General features: G+C 27.4%; 1 protein-coding gene across 1 annotated transcript; it reads right to left on the reverse strand.

Annotated features, from left to right (window-relative positions):
• Window positions 1-14,729: 14,729 nt before the first annotated feature.
• On the reverse strand, window positions 14,730-18,396 carry LOC109816509 (peroxidase P7). Its single transcript, XM_020381552.3, has 3 exons — window positions 18,031-18,396; window positions 17,068-17,259; window positions 14,730-15,751 (listed from the first exon to the last, which is right to left on the reverse strand). The coding sequence occupies exons 1-3, from the start codon at window positions 18,235-18,237 to the stop codon at window positions 15,191-15,193; spliced, it is 960 nt and encodes a 319-aa protein (XP_020237141.1). The 5' UTR covers window positions 18,238-18,396; the 3' UTR covers window positions 14,730-15,190.
• Between the last annotated feature and the right edge of the window lie 720 nt (window positions 18,397-19,116).

The following is a 19,116-nucleotide window of genomic DNA, read 5'->3' on the forward strand; positions in this document are numbered from 1 at the left end:
ACTTTTTCATAGATCAAGTAGCGACTGACCTGGGATGTTCTCCATGCATCGACCTAGTGTTCAGCGATTTAAGCAATTGTAGTACAAGAAGCTACTAGTAAGTGATTATTGTTTTCCAAGGGATTTGTGTAATATATAACAATAGATATAATAAACAATTAATTTAGATAAAAGAATATTTTATAAAATAATATTGATTTGTTAAGAAATAAAAATCATATATAAAAGAAATATAAAGTTCCTTTTGGTATTTTATCGAATAATTAGAAAGTGATTTAGATTAGAAATAATATCAGATGTTAATATTGGGATTAGGTTTTACCAAACTTTACTCTCATGTACTTAATCACTCAAATTTTCTTTCATTTAATGTTAATGTCAATCAACTAATTTTCTCAAACTTTAATTCCTTGGAGGAAGGAGCTTAAGTTCCTTTGTTATCAATATGTTGAATACCTAATAAATAAATTTACATTAAATAAGGGTTTAAAATAATTAATAGGTTAAGTTTTATTCTTAAATACAAAATTCATCAGTTATTTTGTTCCAATTCTAGATTACAAAAGATATTTTTTAATATTTAATGAATCAAATATCAAGTCATGATTGATTACTTCATAACAAGCATTAAGAGTATAAACAAAATACTAACATGGAAATGAAAAGACCTATGTGTGTGTATAGATTGAGTAACTATATTATTTTGTAACATTTTTTTTTTTTGAAAAATGTTACTATAGATAGAGTAACATTTTTCATCTCATTATTATTCTTCCTTATTATTTCCAAAATTAAAGTCTCATATCAAGTAAAAAAAGTTATATACAAGAGTACATCTCTCTAATCTTTAATTGTTTTCCAAAATTAAAATTTCACATCATGTAAATGAATGATACATAAAAGTATATATAATCATAGAGTTATACTTAAATAAATGAACTTTAATATTTAATATAAATATGATTGTGACTAACTTAGAATATCTTTAACCTTAAAAAACTTATAGGAAATTAGGAGTCATAAAATATAATTGATAATAACATCTATATTAAAATTAATTATTATTTTAAAAAATTAATTAAAACTTAACAATATTATTAAAATGTTACAAAAATATCATTTTGATAACACTTAAAAAATATTGTCTAATTATGTAAAAATGTCATTAAGAATTTTTAATAACATAAACTATATACAATAGTTGATAATATGTCACAAAAGTAAATTAACAATATTTATACACAATTAGGTAACATTTTTCAAATACTGTCAAAAGCTCTTTTTGTTATAATGTGTCAAGATAGTTCATGATTGTAACAGTCCAATTTTCAATGGGCCGTAGGCCCAATTCGTTGCCCAGAACGGGCTGTTTCAAAAGTGAAACGGGCCGTTCTAGAATAAGTTAAAGGCCCAAAATTTGAGAAGCAGGACGGGCCGTTCTGGAGGGAGAACGGGCCGTTCCGGTTTGGAGAACAGGTCGTTCCAGAGGGAGAACGGACCGTTCTGGTTTGGAGAACGGGCCGTCCTGGAAGCAGACCTGCCGTTCTGCTGGGTTTGAGAACGGGCCGTTCTGGTTTGGGAACGGGCCGTTCCAGTTGAAAAATTTACGTAGGTTTGAAGGGCCCAGAACGGGCCGTTCCGATTTTGGAACGGGCCGTAGTGGTAGGTGGGCGAAAAATCCTATAAATAGGCCTCAAATCCTCTCATTTCTACACACCTCTCATTCTCACTCTCTCTTCTCTTCTGTTCTCTCTTTCGTTCCTCTTCTTCTCTCTGAAGACCAAGGGGAACTCAAAGGATGAGGTTCTGCTCCAGTCTTAGTTCTGATCCTTATTTAAGGAAAAAGAGGAGGTTCTGCCCGAGTTCCTATGTATCCAGGTACGGGGAAAAAGGGATTATTTATATGTGGAATTACATGAGGAAATTGGGTAGAAGAAGAACCCTTAGGATTATGAGCAATTTTATAATTATTTCTGTTTTAAAAATTATTGGCATTATTTGATTCTGTATGAATTTAGGAGTATGAATATATGATTTATTTGTAAAAATAATGCTCTGGGAGAGAGAACGAAATTATAGAAAAGTGCTTGTAGGCTAGGTTTTGGAAAAGTTGAATTATTTCTGTTTGAGGAATTAATTATACCATTAGATTCGGTATGTGTCGAGGATTATAAATATGCTAATAATTTGTAAGAATGATGATCTGGGAGAGAGAACGAAATTGTAGAAAAGTGTCTGTGAGATAGGTTTTAATTAAGGGTTTTACTGTTTATGCTGAATTATATTAAATTGATAATTTCATTGTTTATAATATTAATTTATGAATGTTATTATTGTATTGATTGATAAGAATGAATGATCTTGATGTGAATTACTTGCTTATTTTGTTGGGCTTATCTGTTGTGTATGTGAGGTGGAATTGTGTACGTGATGTGAATTTGAATTATGAGATGAGATGTTGTATGAATGTGATTATGATTGTGATTATGGTGCCTCACATCAGTGACTAGGGATGGCACGGCCCCTGGGTAAGTGGTGCTACAGGGAGGGCGTGACCCTAGCATGGTGTGGGATGAGTAAGACAGTTAACACACACCACTTATGTCGATTATGGCAGCCCTGACATAGGGTTAATTGCAAGAGACTGTATGGATTGTAATTTGATTGTGGTTCCTCACACTAAAGGATCAAGGATGATACGAACCCTGGTAGTTGATGTTTCAGGGACGAGCGTACTCCCGGATGATCAGGGATGATACGAATCCTGGGTAGGTGATGCTTCAGGGACGAGCGTACTCCTTAATGACTAGGGATGGCACGGCCCCTGGGTAAGTGATGCTACAGGGAGGGCGTGACCTTGGTTTGGTGTGGGAGGCAATTAACCTGTATCACTTGTGTCAGATGTGGCGAGGTCTTGGCATAGTGTTAATTGTAAGATTGATGTGAATTATGGATTTGGAAATGATATTGTTAATTGTAAGATTGACATGAATTATGAATATGGAAATGATGTTGTAAATTGTATAATTGGTGTGGATTATGATGGATTGAGATATGTATGTGAAATGAGATATGTTAAATGTGAATTGAGATGTGAAGATGATGAATGATTGATATATATATATATATATATATTTTATTAAATAATGAATTATGATGAGATTATATTGTGATGTGTTTGTATGTACTTTGCATATAGATATTTTTTTTTCTCACCGTATAAACTGGATATTTTAGGTGAAGAAGATCCGGCTACGAGTGGCATCTAGAATGCCAACAGTTAAACTATGGGAATGCTCTGATAATGTGACATCGGGGCAGAGGATTTCTAGGACAGAATATTTATATGGCTTTGGTATTGTAATAAATGTGTTTAAAATTGTAAACTCTTAAATTTTACCTTTCAAGTTTTATTTTTCAGTCATTTTCTTATATTGAAGAAAGAACAGTTTTGAAGTTTTATGTGAATCCTTTTACGAACCTTTTGAAAGTTTATTCTTCTTAATTAAATTATATTATATATGTGTTGGGATAGTAAGGGTGTCACAATGATTCAAGTTGAGTGATGTATGGGATTGGAAAGCTTGATGCTCTTTGCCAAATTGGTGTGGAATGTGTAAAGTTATGCACCTAGTGCTAATGATGCCTTCATAATTTCTTCTTTTTTCACTTCCATGTATTTAATTTCTCTTGTTTCTTGTGCTGGAAATTTATTCCTTAATCAAATATTAGGGAACAAAAATAAGGAATTAGTGTTATAATCAGATAATGATAACCAATATCCAATTAAATTAAAAAAAAATCATCAAAAAAGAGGATTAACATTATCACCAAGGGAAGGATTAAAAGTTAAAGAATAGTTAATTTTTTTTAATATAAAATGAACAATAATTATAAATAAGATTAACATTATCACCGAACTTACCACAAGAGGGATGCCAACCAAACGTATGACAAAAGGGAAATCAATCGACCTAGTCCAATATTCATATAGTAACTCAACTAGAAACACAAGATTTTGGATATAAACCACCCACTACTTATAAGATAAAAGATAAATATGTCTCATATATGTGTACCCGAAAATCATAGACATAACTGAAAAACATTCAATTCATGAAAAAAGATACAGGCAGAAAAACGGAGGACTACGTTAAAGAGTAAGAGATGCCTTGAGGGAAAAAAATTTACTCTAGCTAGAAACAAAACACACCAAAGAAAGAGAAAAAAACATTTAAGTGTTCCAAGATCTTTCTTATGGCTGAAACAAAAAATATCAATAAAAATAAGAATAACTTGCAGATGAAATGACTAAAAACTGAAAAATTATAAAGAAATCGAAACTATTAAACTTTGAATAGATAAGTCGATATTATTTAATATATTGTTATTTTTCTTTAAGATTATAGAATTAATATGTTAAATAATACAAAATTTTGTCAGTAATTTAAGTTATTAAATATGCGTATCGTTTACCCTTTTTTTTTTTTAGAATAATGAGTGTACAACAGTAAAAAGTATCATAAAAGTAACCATTAAAGTAGAGATAAAGATAACTAAAGACTGAAAAACTGCAGAAAAATCGAAACCGTGAAGACTTTGATGACATAAGGATATGTGTAAATAATGTAGAAAGCAAACCAGTAACAAGGCTTAAATTATTCGTTTTAACGCATAAAAGAATAGATGTGATTCTTTCTTTAAAATTAAGAATATACTAAGCCTGCGTGAAGAATAAGTGATAAAATACAGAGTGAAATATATCAAATTCAAGTCATGAGTTTAAATTTCTTATATTTGATGTCAAAACCAGTGTGTTTTAATTAATCTTATATATATGATATGATACGGTAACTAAATGAGAACCATTGATTCTTTTATTAAATATGCATTCACGTTTTGGGAGAGGGTGATGATGTAACGGTTAAAAAACGAGTAATGACACCAAACTAATTGAATGAAGAACTTTTACTCATTTTTTTATAATATTGTTATTTTTCCTTTTACAATATAGAACTCATATATAAAATAAGATTTTTTTTAAGTAATCAATGTTATTAAATATGCGTTTAATTTAGAGATAATGAATGGATGAATTAGATAAGCGGATCATAATGAATTGGAAAAAGAATATTAATTATTTAAAGAATGATTTAATTCAAGCAACACTTGACTAATTTAATGAAAATTTTGCCAGTCAAAATTTTTATATTCTTGTTATCTTCCTTTTTAAATTATAGAATTCATATATAAAATAATATAACTTTTTGTAAGCAATCAATATGCTCAATCAATTGAGTTAGATCATATATTTGATGTCTAAAATTTAGGATTTTATAAATCTTACTTAATAACATATAACTCAAATAAGAGCTATTTATTCTTTTGTTAAATGTGTTAACAATGAGTGGCAATGTAACGACGAAAGAAAGAATAAATTCAAGTAAGATAAAAATGTGCGACTAAAATGAATGAAGAATTTGTTGATCAACTTATTCTTGTGTTATTTTTCTTAGATTAAGAATTGATATATAAAATGATATAGATTTTTTTGTAAGAAATTAATTTACTAAATATTCACTATTGGTAAGGCCCCAAAATATATGTAACTTAGTTTTTTTATATATAAAAAATACCCTTTTTAATTATATATGTTAACTTTTAGCTTCTCTTCTCGTAGTTCAATCTTTAATTAATTAACCACAAACTACTATTAAGTTTTTAACAGATTAAATATAGTATTCCCAAAACATTAAAAGAACTCCTATCATTTTCTAAATTCAGGTCCATTATTTTTTTTTTAAATTACATGTTTATCTTTTTATATAATACATATTCAAATTATGAAATATATATAAGAGACTTCACTATTATATTGTTCAACATCCACAAAATGTCACCATCGACCTTGACAATTTCATGTGAATAAAGATTAAAAAATGTAGAGATGATTTTTTTTTCTTGGACATTAAAAAATGAGGCTTAAGTTATTCATATCTAAGACACAAAAGAAGGGATGAATTTTTTTCTCGGACATTAAATAAATTTGTCAAGTCTACTCAAGGAATAAGTAATAAAATATAAGAGTTAAAGGTACATTGGGTTCATTATGGGTGTGTTTATAAGTAAAATTAGTTTATAGGCTAGTTGAAAAATTACAAGTATGGAGTTAAAAAGTTAAAAGTATATAAACTAATTGGTTGAATTAAAAGTGTTTATTGATAAGTTAACTAGTAAATGTAAAATAGCATTAAATAATTTTTATAATAAACGTGAAAAAATGACATGATAGACAAAATAATTTATAAATTAAAAAGAATAAAAAAGAATTTTAAGTAAATTAATGAGGATAAAGAGAAAAAAAAATTACTAAGAATTTATATACTACTTTAATTAATTTATAAAAATAAGTAACAAGTTCTTAAAATAAACTTGCATAAACTTTCGTATAAACAAGTTTATTTTATTTGAATTAACTTATAAAGTAATCAAAATAACTCATTAAATTTTTAAAATGTCTTATCAAATATACTTTGAAATGTGAATTCATGAAGTTCATATTTCTTCTATCATGTCTATAAAAAAATTGTTTTTTGATGAATCTTACCTAATATAATATGATAACTTAATGAGAGGAGTTGATTCTTCTATTAAAACTTAACATTTTGGGGGGAAGGTGGTGATGTAACGATGAAAAAATTAGTAAACTCAGGCAAAAGAACAATGTACGTGAATAAAAATAACGAAGAACTTGTTACTCAATATTTTTACAATGGTCCTATTTTTCTTTAAATTATAGTATTAATATATAAAGTAGTATAATTTTTTATGAGCAAATAATGTTATTAAATATCCGTTTACTGTTTTTTTTTCTTTAAAGAATGACTATATAAATGTGAGTAATATCAATAAAGATTACAAGTAAATTTATATTTATAGATAATGTTTGAACTTATCTCAATTTTCGACAAAAAAATATTTAGTTTGACCAAATATATATGGATATGGGTACTAATAATATCTTATTAATTAAATTAGATATAGAGATAAAAATGAATATATACATATTTATATTGTACTTATATTTGTATCCGTTTTAAATTCTTATATTTATTTAAATTTTACTTAACATTTATATAATTTTTATTCTATTTTTAATTTATGTTAAATAAAGTTTAATTAATATAATTTTATAATTATTATTTTATGTCAAAATTCTTATTTTTTTAATATATTTTTTAAAAATAATATTTAACTAATGTTTAGACAAGTATATGATAGATACAGAAATGAGGACATAAATTTTATACCCACTAAATATAAAAACAAAAATATGTACAATGTATGAGAAGAAAGACAGAAATAAATAAAAATAAAAATAAAAACCATACCCCCATTACCATCCCAAAGTCTCAATAAAGATAATACAATGACGTACAAATAGAGATGAATAAAGACCCAAAAACAGTTATAAAATCGGAAGTGCAAAGACCTTAATTAAGGACGTTAAACCCCACAAATGAAAGGTGGGAATATGATACATGAATAAGATGGACAAGGGTTAAAAAACAAGAAACACAAGACCAATGAATGAGGCATCATTAAATTATTGATGGTAAAATTTAGTGATAACTATATCCGTAAAATAAATCCTGATTTCTGGTGATTATATATTATTTTATAACTTAAAATTTTATATAATATTAAAATAAAAATTATTTCCACTAACACAATTTAATCACAGTTAAACATTTAAATTTTAAATTAATGTCAACCATCATCAATATGCTTTTAAAAACATTGACTCTAGCCTAATATGATGATCTAGTAACTTGACAAGAATAAATAATTTTTTTAATTTTATCAAATGTGTTAACTTTTGGAAGATTGAATGTAATAGTTAAAGCATAAATGAGTGAAGATAACATGATGACATGAGTAAGATGTACAAAGACAGAAAACAGAATGGATGGAAACTAAAGACATGTTTGGAAAAGCATTCGAAACAACGCAAACAGCATTTCCTATTTTTCAAAGTAAAAAATATAGAAATAAAAGGGAGAATTTCTTTAATTTTAAAGTGCGTTTTTAGAAGTTGAATGCCAACACAAACACACTGCAACTATGAGACATGACATGAAAAGCACAAAGACAAGAAAGCATCAAGACACCATTGAGACTTAGGCAATACATAAAAACAACTTAAATGACATCATATTATGGGATAAGATTTTGTTTTATTGGACATTAAGAAATTATATTTGCTCTTAGCTAGTAAGGTATAAGCAACAAAGCACAAGTTAAAGATGAATCGAGTCATCGTATGAGATATCAACTCATCGAGTTTAATTTTTCAGAATTTGATGTCCAAATCAACTATGATCGAGTTTTGATAAACTAATTTAATTTAAAGAGTCGTCAATGAAAACAATAAATATATATATATATAATTTATTACCACATGTTAACTATTTTGGGAGAGTGATAAGGTAAAGGAGAAAAACATGAATGAATGAAGATATCACAATATTCATGAATGTGAAATTTAACACAGACAAACAAGAAATACAAATTAAAGACGCAACCTAATTAAGGACGTGATAACAAAAGCAAGCAAAGCAGCACTAGGCGTTGGCAATGTGGAAAACTCCTCAATCAGAAATAAAATATATGAAATCAAAATGGAATCTTTTAGTCATTTTAATAATTATTATACTTTAATAATGAGAGCTAAAAAATAAAGCACCCAAGTTGAAAATGAAACAAGTCACTAAGTATGATATTGAGTTATTAAGTTTAATAAACTTCTCCAATCATGCCTAAATTGATTATGGTTTTGAGAGATACTTGATCCAACATGATTATTATTATTATTATTTTTGCATGAACATAATTTATACAGTATTTTAAAAAATTAATTTAAATATATATCTCTAATTAAAAGCTAAAATATATAATGTGAAACGGCGCTAGATAAAAGTGTGAGAGGATATAAGTTTATCCCTCCAAGTAAGTGGATAGTTAAAATTGTTTTTCTTATAGATTTTAAGTAGAATATGTTAATAATGTAAAATTTTCATCATTCAATAATATATTCACCTTGCTAGATGATTCAGAATGTTGTTTTTTATTTATTTATGATAATTACTTTAAAAATTATATCTAGAATAATTTTTAATTAATTGATGGTATAAAAATATTATAAAAAGTCAAACACTCGATTGTTTAAATCCAATCTTAAGCATTGATATATATACAATTTTATTTTATTTTTCACAACTATATATTTCTTCATAGACAATCTTATTAATTTATATCACTTATTGATGACAACACTAAAAGTAACTCCTGTCTATTTCCTTTCTACTTATTTAAGATGCGAGTTACTGAGTTAGTAACAACAACAAAAATGTTTGAAGCACATTATAAATACACGTGTTAGAAGTTGAGAAGTATTTAACGCTAAATATAATTGGAGAATTCATAATTTTATGAACTTGTTTAAATTTTAATATTTAGATAAAGAGTATGACGTACTCGGCACTGTATCTGTTTATATTTTATTTATATAATATAATACAATATGTTAAACAGAATGTATTATTAATATATTTATAGATTTTATATTGTTAGTTGCGATACCGTAGGTAACTGACGAAGTGTCGTGAAGTTGAATAAAATTTTAGATTGTTTTGTTAGTAATTTGACACTGATCCCATCACAATTGCTTAGCTAGGATTATGTCATCATTATGGCGCTAATTCCATAGAAAATATGAATCACTAGTTTATTGTTATTGGGTTTAGGGTTTGCATATTAATTTAATATGTCAAACTGAATAATGTTGTCGCTAATCAACACCAAATCTCATGCAAATAGCTTCGAACACTGACATCTGTCATTTCCTCACAACTAGTTCGATTATATCCTTAATCCAAAACAAAAATCCTTGGATGACCCACTTTTGTTGAAGATTCGCATCCAAGGCAAAATACATGAAACATAGACCATAAAATACTAATATACATGCTTAATTATTAGAAATTGTAGAGATTAACGCAATCTTAGACAATGGAATATCAAGTAAAAAAACAAACCTAGATGGACGACATTCTTATCGTTATCTGTGAAAACTTTGATGAACTCAACAATAATTTTAGGTTGATCACTATATATTATTATTGAAATTAAATTAATGATTGCGATGTATCGATACTTCATTCCTATACTACTCACAACTTGGACAAACCAAGTTTATACTCGTGATTCTCAAATAAACCTAAATTGTAAATTATAATATGTTACTAACTATAGTATCCATCTAAATTTTTAAGGGTTTTTGGTACAATTGTATGATAATTTTAGCTTTAAAAAAATCTATAAATTAACCTATTTTTTCTCCCATATTGATTAGCTCTAAAGGATAGAAGGATATGGCATGACATTTTCAAAATTTACCTCAATATCACTATTCTCTCTCTATATATATATATAATTTCTTTGATTTTTTTAATAGTTTTTCTTCAAATTTGTTTGAATAAAAAATAAAACTGAACAAACACTAGCTAAAGTGCTTGAAGTGTGCACAAAAGCGGGGGAAAAAGATACTTCTAATATATGTAGTTCCCTAAATCTAAATAGAAATAAATATTAATTATTTTCAAAATATTAACGAGAAAATTAAATAATACATATCGTTACTTGTCTTAATTACTTAAAAAAAATATTAAGGGATAAGAATGGTAAAATGAATTAATTTTTAATTCAATCCACTTTCAATCTGGCAGGGAAGAAGTAATTCATTGTACTTATAAATGGGTTGACCCATTCTAAGATGTTGGTAGGTCATAAGATGGAAGGCTAGTCGGTTGAAAAAAGAACCATCTAGCTTATTATTCTAAGCATACATAGTTATTGGTGTTTTTGTTTTAAAAAATTCAAACAATTTTCATGATAAAGTATTATCCGCTTTAATATTTGATTTATTGTTATAATTTTGTTTTGGAGTAGCGCTTCAATGAGTTAAGAGACAAAATATTTATAAAGCATTCTTAACTTCAATTTTTAAGCTTTTCTTTTAGAAGTTTCGATTCCTAATGAGACTTTTTAATATATTGAAATAAATAAATTTTTTCTATATAAGAACTTTTAAAAGTAATATAATGAGAAAATAAAATAAATTTTTGGGTAAATTATATTTTTTGGACTTATATCTTATTTTTTAGATTTATTTCTATCCTTTATCTATTCACTACATCAAAATTTATTATTAGCAATAATGATTTAATGACAACAAATTAATTGTCTCTAATTATCTAATAAAAATATTAATGGCTAATAAATAATAGTCATTAAAAATATTTTTATAAAAATAGTTATTGAAAATGGTTAGTAAAAAAATAAAGATAACTTTTAATTCATTTCAATAAGAAAATCCAAGTCTCATATTGATAATAGATAAAACAATTAAAGATTATGTAAGTAGAGAACAATCTTCACCTTACAAATTAGTTTTGTAGGGTTGAATTAGGTATATAACTCACTATTTTAAAATGGTATAAGAATTATCTTATATTCACTCTAAAAAAGGTCATTCATCATTGACACATGCACCAAATTCATGCAATAGTATTGAACGTAAGAAAGTGTATTAAAAAAAATCCAATTCTCACCTATCCCAGATCATTAAAAGGATTACCCATCATTTATTCACGTACAAAATTCAATAGTGTTCGATGTAAAAGGGTACATTGAAAAAAATTCAAGTCTCACATATCAATAAGACAATTAAAAAGTATACAAGTGGAGAGTATAAAAGCTAGGAATCCTTTTTAAAATTTTAGAGGTAATAGTAAAAAGTTAGTAAATAGGTTAAACATTTTAAAAACCAATATTAGTGGCTATTATAAAAGTTAGTAAAAAATATCACAAAAACTCATACATTTTTTCAATCTTTATAAGGGTCTTTACCAACATGTAGAATAATTGTTGATAAATGTTTTATCGACACACTAATGGAAAATAAGTCTTTTACGTCACCTCTTTCTCATCAGACATAACAAAAATCGACGTAAAAAAGATGTGGTGGCATTTTTTAAATTTTGTGAACTTTTTTACATCGGACCTGGTAGGGTCCAACGTAAAATGTAAACTCTACGTCGGACACAACATACAACCGACGTAAGTTTTACATTTTACGTCGGACCCTACCAAGTTTGACGTAAAAAAAAAGTAGCGAAAGCGATAAGAAGAGTGCATGAGAGGCACACGCACGCACACACTCACTCGGATCTCATCACTTTTCTAGATTCTTCTCTGTATAAACCCTCTCCCTCTCCTTTGTTGATGATTTTTTTTTTGTCTTCTGTAGTATGGGGTAAACTCTTTGTTACTCGTTCACACACTGTTGCAGCTCAAGTATGAATCAAGGTTTCGCTAGCACCTTTTTGCTTCGCATTGCTATTATGGTTATTTGTTCTATTCGATCTTTTGGTTGTTCTATTTGTTTGGGTTGTTAGCCTTTTCTTCTGGGTTGTTCTATCAAGCAGAACGACCTGTTCTCCAAGCAGAACAGGCTGTTCTGCTTGCACTTCTTATGTTTTTTTTTGTTTACAACTTTTTTACGTCGGATCTCCGCGTTAATGTCAGACTTTTTTCTAACGTAAAAAGTTTAAAATAACAGACGTAAATTACCTCTTTTGTACTAATGACACAACATGCAATAACTAATGTGAAAATGTTAGTAAAATATTTTATAATCATTTTTATTGTCAATAAAAACAATATCGAATGCCACTAAAAGTCTTTTATGTTATAGTGATGATTAAAATGTTCAATTTAATCCTTTTTTTATATTTAGATCAATTTGGTCATTTTAAAGTAATGATCATTTTTAATTTTGCAACACAATGTTAAATCAATTTTTGATTGATTCAAGCCATAAAATTTGTAACATTAGATTGACCCATATAAATTTTTTGAAAAATAATCTACATTTGAATTTAAAAGAATTTTAAGTAAAAATTATATGAAAAATATATCTTATGAACAAATAAAAAATATATGAAACTAGACCTTTTAAAATTTTTAATTTTTACCATATATATTACACTTTTAATTCAAACTTTAATTGCATTTAATGATATAATGTGACGAATTTAAAATCATGAATCAATAAAAAAAAATTAAAATAATTATATTGACTCAAATTTAAAAAATAAATGACCAAAATAAATATTTAAAAATTAAAAATTAACAAATTTAAAAAATAAGATAAAGAACTAAAAGCATAAACTAATAACAGTTTCTCTATAAATTAAAAACAATTTTTTTAAAAGAAGTTAATATGATAAAGTTTTTACAAATCAACTTATATTTAAATTAATCTTAATTTTTAAAATAATTACCTTCTTTATTTTTCTACAGAAATATTTATAAAAAAGTTTGTTTAAACACATCCCAAATCATTGTGATAATTAAACCATATCTTATAATTATAAAAACATGAACTTAATTAGAGTGTAACGACCATATAAAGGTTTTTACACTATAGTCTAATTATGATTTGTCAAAAAATTTATTAATTAAATTGTAAAATAATTAGTTTAAAAATCACATTTAAAATAATTTATAATTAATCAAAAGTGTAAAAGCATTTATATATATAGCATCATCCATATGAAAGTGTGTACAAAGAATAATCACCGTATATCATTACTCATCACATATATAGATACTATATATATCCTTCACAAATTATTCTATTTGAGGCATATATTGTAAAAGAAAGGCAGAAAGAGGCATTTGTACATAAAGTATCAAAGTTCACCATCATCAATATATTACGAAAACTCTCTATCAAAATGTGCGATCTAGATAAGGATACCTGCACCCACTCCTCCCTCATTATTCATCAAGACGAACAACACTCGAATTATATTTTAGGGTTTAGGATTCTATATTTCTATTCTTATCATGCAGGCTGCTCTTAATAATTGTCCACACACAAATATAATTTTTTTCCATTATTTCCTTACTACTTAATTAAATTGAAAATGAAAACTAAAAATATGTTAAAAAATAAAAACTGGCATAGGTCAAGAGTGCATACCACACCCATATTCTTTATAAGAGTTTATATATATATATATATATATATATATATATATATATATATATATATATATAAAGTATTTATTTATTGTAAAATTTAAATATAGTATAATTTACATATTCAATTATAACTTTAAAATATTTAGTATTTGCATTGCACAAACTAAAATATTAATCAATAAAATTTTATAATTTTTTTAATCTAATATGAAAGTTATTTAAAATTACTTCAAACTCAAAATCAGTTTTAAATCTAACATCAACTCTTAATATATGTCTAAACATATGTAACATTAACTTATATTTTATCATGCATTTGGATCATACCTAGTGTATATATATGAAACGCACTAAAATACACATGCATTGATGAATCGTATGAAGTCAACAAGGTACGAATGAAAAACTTCATTATTTTTTTATATACCGTACGAATTGAAAACTATATATTTTGTAACTTTCAACTTTTATCGTATCTATGTTTAAAAAGTTGCTCTGCGGTATATATAAAATAATGCAGCAGTACCATAGCAGATAACGACGTTGCGATGCATAAAAAAAGTAGCAAACCAAACCAAGTCCCCTCATTTCCTTTTCCCTTTAATTCGGTGACAGAATTTGAATCCAACTTGAACCATTCAAATTAACAAAGGAAAAAGTCACTAACAACATTACAATTGCCAATATGTCCAAGATCTAGTCATACTTTACGACCTAGACCTTGTAATTTATGCCTCACATAAATTCAAAAGAGACAAAACTTTATTACATGCAATATCATAAATATATATTGTTGTTATTGTTCGTTTATGAGGATTAAAATTTTACCTTAGTACGTAATATGCACAAAAATATTTTCATTGCATATTAACACATGTTACTAAGATAAAATTCTAATTTTGATGGAAGAATAACACTAACTAAATCAACGTGCTTCTTTCCATTCAAAAATATCTCATAAACCATTTATTCGAATGCTAACATCCCCTGTTATTAGCCCCACATGCGAACAGAGAAAAAAAAAAGTGACAATAATTAAAGAGAAAATGAAAAAGAACGTGCATGCATGCATGATCGATCAATTGACAAGCCTGCAATTTTTTCTGATTTCTCCACTAGTCCCAGTGAGAGGACTGATGTTGCTCATCTTAACCATAGCATCAGCAAAGTCAGTGAAAAAAGCAGCATTATTGGTACTATAAGTCGTGACCAAAGGGTCACTAAGAAGCACTTGATCCGAGTCGAGAAGGCCACGGTTAGCCACAATCTCTGAGTAGTAGTAGTTGTCGAAGTGATTTGGAGTGAGGGATTCCATAGGGGACAAATTGGAGTCCCCACCAAAGGGAGGGCAAATGGCCCTTCTTGATGCCGCAAAGTCGGCATCAATATTGTTATTGTTGTTGTTGTTATTGTTATTGTTATATATGCGAGTTCTGAAGAACTGGCATTGGGCTTGCCCTATGGTGTGGCCGCCGGAGAGCACGGTGAGGTCACGTGCGCTTAGGCCTTTGGCGGCGAACATGGAAGTGAGTGTGGGAAGGTCAGAGAATGGAGAAGGGATTTCGTTGTTGGCTGCACTCTGGCTTGCTGTTCTTGCATCTCTTCTACCTAGAGGTACTGCCCATGAGGGCCCTCCAAGCTGCCAAAATGAGTACTATTAGTAGTGTGTTTGGTTTCATCGTAGAAAACTATGATGAGTATAAAATCACGGCAAGTTTATCATAAAAGTTATAAAAATCATGAATAGTTTAACTTACCACCGATTTAAACACATACTAGATGAATAATGGTAAAATTGATTTTGAATGACATTGATTTTGAAGTGATTGAGAGTCTTTATACTAATATTTAGTGTAAATGTTTTTATCTAACACAAAAGTTATTTCAATTCAAAATTATTAACTAAATAGGTTAACATTTGCTTAAAATCACACTAATTAATTAATATTTCAATGTAATTTTTTTCATTTGTAGAAAAGGTATTTTCAATTGATCGATACTCAAAGACTAATTGTTTTCAAAACTTAAAGATCACTAGAGTAAGCTTTTCAATGTAATTTTTTGTATGTGTGAATGAGTATATTTTCAAAATTAATATTTAATTAAATTGATTTTAGATTTTGTTAAAATCGATTTTGAGATGTCGTGATTTATATTTGGAACTTTGTATCTTAAAAATTAATATAAATTTTGATCCAATACAAAAACTATTTAACTTAAAAAATAATTTTTGGACCCAAGATCAATTCTTTAACAAAGAATCAAACATATAATATATTTAACTAAAAAATTAGGTTAATTAACATTTGAACACGGAAGATCCAACACAAATTAATCAAAGACATGCTTAAATCACTCCAGAGAAAAACCAAACATACACTGAATGATGGTGAATTATTGAGACAGGAAGTGGGGAGTGAAAGCGAAAAATGGAAAACACAGCACGAGACAAAGGTTTGAGGGTACTTGTGTTTTTCAGGTTTTTAAAAGGGAAGATAATGAGTGCTCTTTTTCTCGAGAATAATGAGACAAGGCTGACACCAGAATTTGATTATATATATATGGTTTTTATTTTATTATTTCTTTATCTTTTATTATTGTTTTGTGTGATATAGTTTCTTTGTGCAAAGGACGGGGACCCCGCTAAATTACAAGAGTTGACATGGTGATCAATTACGTGTGAGGGAAAAAGTAAAAACCGAAAGTGGGGAACATGGTTTGAAAATAATCCCATGCCAAAATGCACATGTTAGGTTAAAAATAAACATCAACTTAGAATAGCTATATGCTTCTGAGAATGACTTAATTATTATTTTTTTCATATGTTTTTCTTATGTAATTACTTAATTACCATATAGTCACTGCCAAATGTATATAATAATATATTCTGTAGAAGACAGTGACAAATAAAAATGAAATTAATGGGTCAAAATAAAGGAGGAAAAGATGGCTCACCAGAACTACCCCATCTCTTGCTGCAAGTGCAAGAATATCTGCACAAGAGACAGTGCCATTGCAAGCAGATTCAACGATGGTTTTAATGGTATCAATCACTTCGAAACCCCTCGCTGAATTTTGGTTAGGCACTGCATTTTTCTCACCGACGAAGGTGCCAGTGTCATCCAATAAGATTGATGCATCGCAACCCTGAAATTTTAATTACAAAGAAATAAAACTAATTAAGATGTTAATGTTGATATCTATCTCCATAAGTCAAGACCTAACTAAAATAATTGTATACCGTGATATTAATTCATTTTATAAAAAAAAAACATATATTTTCCTACTACTTATTGCTTTCCTTCCTTCGGTGAAATTTGCATCAATAATTAATTATTTCACATGAATTATATAAGATTTGCAATAAATTATTAATTTTAGTGATATCAAAATCCTTTTAAAAAAAATATTAAATTTTAGTCCTATGAATAAAAGAAATGTAATTAATTAAAAAGATAAATTACTAAAAATAATCAATCAAGTCTTCTAATAAAAATTAGTTATCAATTGAATCAATAAATAATTCATATCAATGATATGATAATTATAATAATTATAAAAAAAAACATAATTGCACGGCATATTCAAAAAGTTTCAGTACTAAATGTAATTCTTTTTGGCTCTTTCGAAGAAAACTATAAAATTAACCTAAAACGTGTGAAATTTTGTTAGAAGAAGTAACCTTAACCTTAAATACATAAAATACACATAAATACTTCAATTTAATCTTAATTATTTATACAAGTTTAAATGGTAAAATCTAACTCAGTATTTCTAAAACAAATATTAGTTAAAATTTATTAAAAAAAATTACAAAAAAAAATCACAAATGAAACTCATTAATAAGAATATTCACACGTTTTTTTTTTAATAATTTACAACTAATAATAAAGAAAGAGTAAGAAGTTGTGGTCTTACATTCACGAAACAATCGTGGAAGAACAATCGAAGTATAGAGGCTCCAAGGCGAGCTTCTCCATTGATAGCTTTTTCCATTGCATTTCTCACAATGCTTTGAAGGTTAGGACAAGTTTTATCATAGAAGTCGGTAGAAAGTTGTGCATTGGTAGAGCAAGCAAGGAGAGAAAGTGCAACAAAGAAGTGGATACGTAATGAGAGGGCCATTTATCTAAGTAGTGATTTGTGTTGTGTTGAGAAGATGAAGAAGCCAATGCAAGAGGGTGTGCAATATATAGGGTTTCGGTGCATATGCAGACACAACAAGGAAGTGATTGAGATATATTATTAAAGAGAGAGAAATGTGAAAAAAGAAATTAATTGTACCAACTTTCAAACATGGCTGCACCATATCAGCTTTAATTTACCTTTTTAAAGTTTTTGGGAGCCACATGGAGAGAAGATACAAGTAGAAGATGGCTTACCACTAGAGAATTCATATGTTTAGATAAGTACTTTTTCACAAGTACTTATAAAGGAAGAAAATAAAATAAGAAAGAATGATAAAATAAATTTTTCTATAATCTAATTAATTAATAAGTTAATTTGTAGAAATTTTCTAATATTAATTTTTCTAAAATTTATTTTAATTTGTGGAAAAATTATTTCATTTGTTTTTATTTTATTTTCTTAATTATAAATATTTGTACTAATTTTTCATTCAAAAATAACAAACAAGAGAGCAGTTACATAATTGAAGATGGTGAAACACCAACAAAGGGAGAAAAATCTAAAGTATGAATTAGTCCTTCTGGATATTTAAAGTTGAAAACCAAATTTCTTCTCAACTAGCTCAAGACGACTTGGGGAAATGTGTTTATTCTCCAGTGATCACATTTATTTATTCGATTAGCCTAATTAACGAGGTTTCAATTTAATCTTGAAGAATATCTGGGAAGATGCCACAAAGATCTTTCATACGATGCCCTTCTCTCATTGCTAGACATGATCAATGCTAAAATGTGATAATAACAATAACAAAAATTGCATGATGTATTTTTCTACTTATGATTTGTGTGCCTCTTCTTTTCACCTTTTATCTTAATG

This window comes from Cajanus cajan, chromosome 10, assembly GCF_000230855.2.
Source record: "Cajanus cajan strain Asha chromosome 10, NIPB_CcT2T_4, whole genome shotgun sequence".
NCBI classification, from domain to species: Eukaryota; Viridiplantae; Streptophyta; class Magnoliopsida; order Fabales; family Fabaceae; genus Cajanus; species Cajanus cajan.